This window comes from Gavialis gangeticus, unplaced genomic scaffold (assembly GCF_001723915.1).
Source record: "Gavialis gangeticus isolate Ggan-Ray unplaced genomic scaffold, GavGan_comp1, whole genome shotgun sequence".
Classification (NCBI taxonomy): domain Eukaryota; kingdom Metazoa; phylum Chordata; order Crocodylia; family Gavialidae; genus Gavialis; species Gavialis gangeticus.
Window position 1 is genome coordinate 22,468,640 of NW_017729022.1, and position 10,215 is coordinate 22,478,854.

Sequence of the window (10,215 nt, forward strand, 5' to 3'; positions counted from 1 at the left end):
TGAAATGCATCACCTGTTACCGGGCAGATTCCAGCTCCCCAGGTAGAAACCCCTTACCCAGGTAAGTGATGCAAGTCACGTAAGCAGAGGGAGCAGGTTTCCCCCCTCCCTCAGGAATGCAGCCAGCTCCAGTTCCCTAAAGAGACAGGCTGAGGGTGTGGTCCCCTGTGTGCTGGGCCCATCCTAATTAAATGGTCACAGCACAGAGATTTAAATCACAGTGTCACAGGGCAGAGATTTTTGGGGAGAAACCAAGGTGGCTTTCTGCCACAGCATACCACACTTAAATGTATGATGCTTCATTATGTACAATGAAGTAACATCACTACAACCCCTCTGTAATCTCTCCAACAAGCTAAAATGCTATAAAGAAAATCATCCTCCCACCACCTTTTCCCTCCACTTATATTTCCCCTTTTCCATTCCTTCTTTCACATACTCTTTAGATGCTACCACATCCACAAGGATAAGTGCACCCCATTTTGAAAAAGTGGAGAGATCATTGTTGAAATAATGGTCTAAGTCCAGAACACAGTGACTTTTTAGCAAGGGGGGGTAGTAATGGGACAGGGTCTGATGTTTGGTTTTTTCCAATTCCAATTTTGGAATATGGCAGTAAATCAACATCAGAGAGCCATTCAATGACCTAAACACTAGTCACACTTCACAAAACATACCATAGCAATGGACAACTTTTGTCCAATGGGCAGCAGATCTAAAACCAACTAGACTCTCACCACCAGATAGGAATCTTCCTGTTCATTATAGAGGCACATTGGTTGTAAGTGTTTGGGGAGTTTGATTTTTGTGAGTGGCACTGGCTTTCCAGTCCTGGGGACTGAAATACTCATTAAATATAACAGGAACAGCACAGGAAACAGAAACAATGAAAAAAATTAAATGTCAGGGAGGGCTAAGGTAATCAGTCTAGTACCTTTCCCATAACACTTGTGACAGCCTATATTTTTCTGTGCCTTATTAACTTTTAGAGGACTAATAGTATCTTTTTATATATTTCAGGACACGCCACTATGGACCTGGTCAAATGCCAAACAGCCACGTACCCAACCAGGTGGCTTGTTGCTTCTGCAGTGCAGTCACTTTTCTTCTCTAAAGGTTGAAATCTCTTGCTGTTTATGACAGCTTGAAAAAAAATACCCTGATAACATTTAGAAATTTAGCTGGGTTTTTAAAGTATATTGTAAAAGACAGAGACCATACTTTGAACAAGCTATGTCTAGTTCTCTAACATTTCTAAGTTACTTATCTCTTTGGAGAATCAAGACCCCTTGAAAGCACATTTCTGGATATTCTGTAACATCCCAGTATGAAGAGGGGGTGAATTAACTCAGTTACCAGAGTAGCTCTGTTTACATGAAACACACACTAATGGTTCTTATGTAAAATAACCATTTTACAGCTCTGTGATCTGAACAAATACTTTTTCTAATTGGATTGGCAGAATCTAACAATGAAGTAACTGTGTCACCCAACAGGTGCTAAGCCCATGACCAAAATCAGCGGTCACTTCCAGATCACGCCTTTGGCTGACAGAAAGATATCTGGAACCAGTTTTCTTTTCTTATAATTTGCATACAGGAGCTTGCCAACTTTAAACATGGATGGAATCTTGTTTCACTAGTTATGCCATAAGGTAATGACAGCAACATTGGACATAATTAAGTCAACCCCAGGTGACCAAATACTACTTCAAGGGAGTTGTCACACAGTTTCTTACCAGTACATCTGTCAGGTAATCTACACTGTAGTTCTCCCCATGCTTTCGTGCCTTTCCATTTATTGAAAGAGTGTAGTTGTAGTACTTTGAGTTTTTCTCCTGTAAAAAAACAGAAAGGAATCAGTATGTATTTATGCAAAATACAAGGTCTATTAACTACTTCAAATACTTCAAGCCATGTACAAATATATATAGTTTAACAGTTTCAAAAGGGAGGGGAAGCCACTCTTTAGAAATGCACAGTAGCAGTTGTGGATGCAAGTCTGCAGCGATACAAGCAAGCTAAACTGCCCATCTTTGAAGGTAGTTTGGTTTAAGGTTGGAGCAGTTTTGTTGCTACAAATTCATGCAGCAGTAACACTTGTATCAATATCAAAGAATATCAGTATAAGCCAATATGGTGTGACTGATGCATCTATATCAAAGTTAAGCAAGTATGTGTCAATCTTACATCTGCATGACAGTTTGCTCTAAGTATCTGCAGTACCAAGCAGGGCAAACATCCTACAAGCTTTGCTTTCCGTAAGACCAGTGATGAGAGAGAATACCAAAAGGACTTGGCATTATAATAGAGCTAATTAGGTTTTCAGGCATTTATACAGACTCCTCAGTAATGTTACAAACCTCCACAGAAAGGTTTATTTTATAACTGCAATATGAGGGAAGGAACAATCGCATTTAGTTATCAGAAGCAAGCAAGAAAAGACCAGTTCTTATTCAGTGCATTTAAGTTAAAATTTATATTGCAAAATATCTACCGCTAGGTATTCAAGAACAACTAACACATACCAATGCATACCAAAAACTCCATCCTGGAGGAACATGGCCTACTCCCCCAGCACCTTCTGCTCCATACTGGGGGGTGGAAAAAAAAAAAAGAGAGAATTAATAGTGACCCAGCACTAGCTCATGTACAACTCAGATAAAAGCTGTTTCAGTTGTATATGACTCTCTAACACCAGCCAAAAAGCCCCAGAGGCCAAACTCTACCCAAATATGTACCCCCCCCCCCCCAAGTCAGTTTATAATATCCACCTATAATAAGTCAAGGCTAATGCTCAATTTATAGTTACTCATGCAATCTCCTTATGCATCTATCCTGTGCACTTGAAGATGAAGGAGTCCTGTAGAGAACGTGATTATTACATATAGGCTATTCTAAAGACTATGCATACTGGGGTAGTCTTGAATCTGGCATTTCCAAAATTTTCAAATTCTTGGCTGTTAAATCTAGAAGGGACAGAGACATCTGCAAATAACAACTCCCATCCCTATGCATTCAGTAGAGGGCTTGAATGCTGAACTTTCATTATTGCAATGCAAACTTCTACCACTTTATCTAGAGTGCTCAGCAAAAGCAAAGGAAAGGAGATGTGCTGTTAGAGCCATGTGCTGGACTCAGAATGGGGGTGATCCAGCCCAACCTGCCTTGCTTCTCTCCCACTAAGGAGTTTGGAAAGCTCCTGCTTCACATAATCTAGGTGAGGTGACAGGATATAATCTAGGTTGGGCCAGGGGTAATCAGAAGAGCCTACTTAAGCTATTACTGTACTACGACTGCTCAGGTAGTTCCCAGTTATTCCTGATATGTTTGTGCCGGTGTTACTGCAGCAGAGGCATGGATCTAGTTTTTTCCAATGTTAATATACAGTTATTCTCCTGTACCACTAGAATTTGACTAAGGAATGTGACTACGAAATGCAAGGAAAATGATAAGTTTTCAAGAGTGCAACACCCACCCAGACCAAAACTGAATTTAATAGATGAGCTGGGAGCACATCTCTAGTCCTACACATTTATCCCTACTGGATTTTAAAGGCCTGCTGCAAACAAACTGCAGACAGCCACAGCTTCCTCCAAGGGGCTGCTAACATTTTGAGAGGAAAATTGCAAAGCAGTTTAACTAGAGAGGTCCAGTACCAGCTCCCTACCTTCTAGATTTCCTTAGTACATATTTTGTATATACCTCTTGCATAATCATCATGCATTTCTGAAATTAAAATCACTAATGCATACACTTGCCTATAAGGAGACATTTCAATCAATACCAGCAGGGAAAATCCAAAGTTATTTATTTTTATAAAGACCACCATCAAGTCAGCCTCAACTAAAAGCAGAAAGGCTTTAGAAAGAAGTACTACACAGGCAAGTTGCAAGCAGTAAGTGGCTTCATACCCATTTATTTAAGTATGAAAGAAGAACAGCCAAGTAATTCTTCTATGGTTTGGTATTCCATACCCCCTATTTATAATTCTTAAGGCATCATCTCTGGAAATAAAGCCACATTGATTTTATTAAAAGTAATCACTATACAATTCCTTCAGTATCTAGCACCTCTCAGAACTGCTGAATTTCTCAGAGGGCTACTTCTCAAACAAATACTGAGTTTTTGATCAAATTTAGACTGGATTTAAAGAATCAAAATCTAAATTTAGATTGTATTTATTTCTTTTCTTCCCCATTCTTATAGCAGTTTTAATCTGGAATCTTTGATCAGGTTATCAATATTCAGGGGTACTACTTTAAACTCAACTTGGAAGGACGTGGGCAGTGGGGTTCCGCAGGGCTCAGTCCTCGGGCCCGCACTGTTCAACATCTTCATCAGTGATTTGGACGAGGGGGTGAAAAGCACCCTGTTCAAATTTGCTGATGACACTAAGATGTGGGGGGACGTGGGCACACTAGAAGGAAGAAGCAGGCTACAATCGGACCTGGACAGGTTACAAGGGTGGGCGGATAAGAATAGGATGGGTTTCAACATGGACAAGTGCAAGGTGATGCACCTGGGGAGGAACAACCGGCACCATACCTACAGGTTAGGGAACTCCCCTCTTGTCAGCACGGAGGCGGAAAAGGATCTTGGAGTCATCATTGACTCCAAGATGAACATGGGTCGGCAGTGTGGGGAGGCAGTTAGGAAGGCCAACCGTACCTTGTCATGCATCCACAGATGCATCTCGAGCAGGTCCAGAGAGGTGATCCTCCCCCTTTATGCGGCACTGGTCAGGCCGCAGTTGGAGTACTGCGTCCAGTTCTGGGCGCCGCACTTCAAGAGGGATGTGGACAGCATCGAGAGGGTCCAGAGGAGGGCCACTCGCATGATCAGGGGACTGCAGGGCAGGCCCTATGAGGAGAGACTACGGGACCTGAACCTGTTCAGCCTCCACAAGAGAAGGCTGAGGGGGGATCTTGTGGCCTGTTACAAACTGGTCAGGGGGGATCAGAAGGCATTGGGGGAGTCACTGTTCCCCCGAGCACAGCCAGGAGTGACCAGGAACAACGGTCACAAGCTAGCAGAGGGTAGATTTAGGTTAGACATCAGAAGGCGCTATTTCACGGTCAGGGCGGCTAGGGTCTGGAACCAACTTCCAAGGGAGGTGGTGCAGGCTCCCACCCTGGGGGTTTTTAAGAAGAGGTTAGATGAACACCTTGCTGGGGTCGTTTAACCCCAGTACTCTTTCCTGCCATGGCAGGGGGTCGGACTAGATGATCTTCTCAGGTCCCTTCCGACCCTAGAAACTATGAAACTACAAAAATCAGTACTTAGGCTTTATTTTAAGGTCCACTGTAAGAAAGAGGACAAAGAATTCAGTTATGACACAGCACAATATGGGCAAACCATATAAAAAGCATGGATTTCTTAGGGTGATACCTTGGACCAGCTGCATAGTTTGAACACAAGAAAAGCCATGTATTTGAAAGCTTATTTAACTCTATCCCAACTATGTAGTTGGCATAATAAGAGATAACACCCTGAGAAATCCTTGCCTCATATAATCCATGGACTATCACAGCTATGACATCACTCTAACACTACCATAATATCAAAAAGTTGGTAAAACAAACCTCATTCAAATACTTCCCAGCAAAGAATGTTTGATAACCACAGGAGGACTGGAGGAGGGCTGGGAAGGTATAGGGTTCCTGTATCTTTTGCCATGATTTGCTGCTACAGTTTCCCTCCAGGGTGTTATTGACAACATGGTGATTGTGTGGGTACTTCCCTGTTAAGATGCTGGCTCTGCTGGGACAGCACAGGGCACTTGGCACATACTAGAAAACAGAATAATAACGATTAAAAAAAAAAGTTACAAGGTACAAGCTGAAAACAGAGCTTTTACCTGAAAATTTCGGGTCTCAAATGGCAGCAAGCACCATGTGAAAAGATAACCTGACAACAGAATTACAGCCGAGATTCACATAGGCCAGACCTGGGTGCACACAGCTACAATCTGTATCTTTATTTACACAAAGATCCATGTCTTTACCTCCACTCTGAGACTCCCTGTACAATTGGGTTCATGTGTGCTATAGCACTTGCAATTTAGAAAGGTTATTGTAGTTACACTAAACACACAGCAGTAGCTATCAGCTCACTTAGCACATTCGGGTAAACAAGAACAGAGACACGCTATTGGGCAACTTTTTAGCCTCTGCAAAGAAAAAGCTTTAGTTCTGTTTTGCTGCCACGAACATTGTCAGGAGCCTAAACCATCTCTCTCGGACGACTGGGAACCAAATTCATTTCCTGACCTCCTCCCTGCACATCTGGGCAGAGAGAAGCAGACTCAGAACTGAAACCATCTTAGTGGTAAGATGGCATGTGCTGCAACGCCGCTCCAGCTTGCTGTGCTTTCAGGTAACACCTGAGGGGAGGCTCCAAGCTGTGCTGTGGTACCTACCGCGTTGGAGAAGGCCATGCCCATGTCTCCGATGAGGGCTTTGGTTTTCTTCAGAGGCGTCTGCAACGAAGGCAGCCATTAGGACGAGGAACTACAGCCACCCGCACACCACATCCAGCCCCGCCACACGCGACCCTGCCTGAGGGACCTGTGCCAGGGGGCGAAGCACCGGGGCATAGGGGGGAGGGGAAGGGTTGGTCCTGCAGGTGCCCAGCCCGCGTCTCTGCTTGAGGGCCAAGCTGCCGCCAGGCAGGGTTGTGCTTTGCGGGCAGGCGCTGGGACGGACTCGTCCGCGGGCGGGGCCTAGGGCAGGGGGCGCGGGCAGGTGGCCGTACCATGCCACCCAGGCTGACGTCCTGATCATCGGTGAGGATGAGCACCACGTTGGGCCTCCGCGCGCCGCGAGAGCTGGTCGCCTCCACGCAGCCCAGCGCCAGCAGCGCCAGAGCCAGAGCGGCGGGAGACATGGCGATGGGCGCAACAGCGGCCGCCTCCGGCCCCGAGACCACCAGCACCAGCAGCCGCCGCAGCCCAGGAGGAAGCAGCACCACCCGCTCCGCCCTCGGCGGCAGTAGCAGCTGACCGGGCCCGCGAGCCGCTCACGTGACCGCAGCGGTCGCTCCGCTCCGCCCCTCGCCCCGCCCCCTCGCGCCTGGTGCGGGTTAGTGGGGCTGGGGTCAAACCCGGGACACGCCCCGGCGTTCACAGACGTCCCAGTGCGAGGAGGGGCGCTTGGCTCGCAGTTGAGCACCCTGGCAGCCGCACGAGCTCCTTGCGCGGCATTAAGTGCCTGCAAATGCCCCGAGTTAGCACTGGGCTTATCAGGCCGCGGAAGCCTGGTGTGCAGCCCGGTGCCGGCCGCCGCTTTAGGTGGGGGTCGGAGTGGGAGATCTAGCAAGTTCTCTTTGCTAGGAAATGCGTCCTTTTCCCGGCATTTATACACCACAAATCTTAGAAATATTGTGGCAGTGAGTGGTGAAAAAGTGTGCCTCGTATGCAGTCGGCTGGCTGCTTTCAGCCCGCAGGAGGCTGAGCGATGGCCACCCGGTCACAGTGCGCGGGGAGGGTGGGTGTTGCTGTGACCTGTGTGCACGTACTGGGCCTTGGCCTCTTCCCGTTGCACCACACAAGCTGCTTGTGTGTCACCTTCCTGTTCCTCTGTGTCATGAGCTCGTGCAGTTCCCAATACCCCCTATAACTGGTGACCCTTCACTTTCCCCAATGCCAGGACTTTTCTGTGAGCTGCTTGCAGCTGACTGGATGGACAGCAAAAACCACAATATGCATCTTCAAGAGGAGACAGACGGTCACCTTGCTGGAGTCACCTGACCCCCAGTTATCTTTCCTGCTTGGTGCAGAGGGCTGGACCTGATGATCTTCTGTGGTCCCTTACAATCTATGAATATTGAAAACTGCAGTTTTTGCCTCCTGGCCATCAGGAGCGAGTGGTGAGCAGTGGGGCCAACAAGGCCCCTGTACCCATCAGCAGTGGGGCAGGGACATGCAGAGGGAAACCAAGATGAAAGGAGCCACGGCACAGTGCACCTCTGGTGCAGACTCCAGTGGTCCTTACCACTGGGCAGCAACAGGGTGGGCCGATCGCTTGGAAAAGTGAGACCTATCCCTGCAGCATTTTATACCAACACTAGACAAGGCCCCCTTGGGCACAGCCTTGGCAGAGAAGTGTGGGCCAAGCTGAACTGACTGGGGTCTGGATACGGAAGCTTCAAAACAACACTGCACAAGATGAACGTCTTGTGAAGTGAATGCGAGGTCCAACAAACAGCACAGTACTTAATGGAAAGCTGCAATCTTTACAAATGCCCAGTTTGAGCAATAATACCAGATAATGGCTCATACATTTGGAAGTTGATATTTTATGCCATATGAAAGAGAGTTAGGGGTGGCCTTCAGTGCAAATCCAGAGCAAGGCTCAAACTTGTGGCTCTGAAGCTGCAGCCATGCACTTTCATTGCTCTGCCCTTACACACCATAGCAAGAGGAGGAGGATCCTGTAACTAAATACACTCACATACACCATGGATATGAATGCACGTAGAACTTGGGGGTGATGTCTGCAACTCTTAGGACTTTGGATTATTACCTGATCTATGTAATCAGATTGTTAATAGGTATATACAGGAGCAGATGGGGAGGGGAGTTTGCTGGCACCTCTCTGATTCCTGGTCCATCCAAGATTTAAAACCAACTGCCTGGCAGTGGCAGCAACACTGTATTCAGGCAGCAGTGAGGAAGTCAATTGATTCTTAATGGCTCATTATAATTGGCTTGATTTCTTCTAAACCCTCCCTTCCACAGGTATTAACCACCCTTTTCCTTTTAAATGGCCCTTAGTGGTTCTGCTACTCCAGCTCTCCTTACTTTTGCAATGATGCTGTTTGTTAGCTGTTCCCATTTCACAGCTCTGGAGATTATTTTTGTCTCTAGTTAACAACATTAACTCAGGTGAGGAAATCACTTTTAATGAAGTACAGGAGGCACTGTTCCCATGCTTGAGAAGGCTTGATTATGTTTTATGAACTGAAAAAGAGACATACATTCAACTGTCATGACTCCAGAACTAATGACATAACATCTTTGGCTTGTATTTGCCTAGTGTGTAACATACACACACACCCCAAACTAGGCAAATGTAAGCCGAAGGTGTGTGTATGTATGTATATGATGTAGCAAATTAATGCACATTCTAATAAAGGTTTTTTTCCCCTTCAATCTTAAATTGAATAATATTGCTCTAGGGCCCCACTTGTTAGTGATGCTTCTAGTTTATTTTTAACTGGAGAAAGATGGGCATTATGCACTCACCATCTGCACCTGCCTCCCCTTTGCAAAACCTTATATTCAGCCATGAAGATATCACCTTTATAATAATTTATGTTTATATAACACTTGTATGCTATATGTGTAATAAACAGATATTGGAAAATATGTTCTCTGTGGAGTGGGTGCCACTGGGAAGAGGGAGATAGCACCAGAAGCACAGCTTTCTCATCCTGACATCAGAAGCTATGTTGCATCCATGAGGGTCAGGCATGAGGTAGGGTTGGTATGACAAGGGCTTTGCCTGAAATGATAACACAGCTTTTATTTTCTTTTGTAAGTAAATGTTGAAAGGAACTGAAAATAATGCTGCTGCTGCATCTAGCCAGATGCCTGTAGGAAGGGCAGGTGGAAGCCGTGGAGGCAGCTGCACAGGGGCCCAGGCAAGAAGCAAGCGAGGGTTGCGCTGCCTCCACGGCCTGCCCCTATCCTTTGCCTCTTAAAAAAATGAGGCGAGGCAGTAAGCGGCTCCTGCTCGGGGGGGGGGGGGGCCCCCCCCCCCCCCCACGAGGGGCCGGTTCCTCCCCCCCCCCTTTTTTTTTAAAGGGAAAAAGAAGGGGGGGGGGGCGGGGGGGCGCCCGGCCCCGCCCCCCCCCCCCGGGGGGGGGTTGCGCGCGGGGGGGGGGGGGGCCCCCCCCCCCCCCCACGAGGGGCCGGTTCCTCCCCCCCCCCTTTTTTTTTAAAGGGAAAAAGAAGGGGGGGGGGGCGGGGGGGCGCCCGGCCCCGCCCCCCCCCCCCGGGGGGGGGTTGCGCGCGGGGGGGGGGGGGGGGAGCGACGTGGCCGGCTGCCGCCCTGCTCCACTGCACCGAGGGCAGGTTGCTGCCGGCAGGAGGCGGCTCAAGCCCAGACACCAGCGTCAGGAACAGGCCAGAAGCCACCAGCGCACTGGTCCCTTCCTGCCCCCCGGCTCTGTCCTGGCTGCGCTCTCCCTGCCCAGCAGGTGCGACCCCCCG

General features: G+C 47.6%; 1 protein-coding gene across 1 annotated transcript in view; it reads right to left on the minus strand.

The window, feature by feature from the left end:
• GNS (glucosamine (N-acetyl)-6-sulfatase) overlaps positions 1–6,969 on the minus strand; it is a 34,537-nt gene extending 27,568 nt beyond the window's left edge. The window contains exons 1-5 of the mRNA XM_019514666.1: positions 6,756–6,969; positions 6,421–6,480; positions 5,585–5,791; positions 2,528–2,593; positions 1,739–1,837 (exon numbers count right to left, since the gene is read on the minus strand). Coding sequence (XP_019370211.1) covers positions 1,739–1,837; positions 2,528–2,593; positions 5,585–5,791; positions 6,421–6,480; positions 6,756–6,887 — 564 coding nt within the window. The 5' untranslated portion in view covers positions 6,888–6,969. The remainder of the gene's footprint in view (positions 1–1,738; positions 1,838–2,527; positions 2,594–5,584; positions 5,792–6,420; positions 6,481–6,755) is intronic.
• Between the last annotated feature and the right edge of the window lie 3,246 nt (positions 6,970–10,215).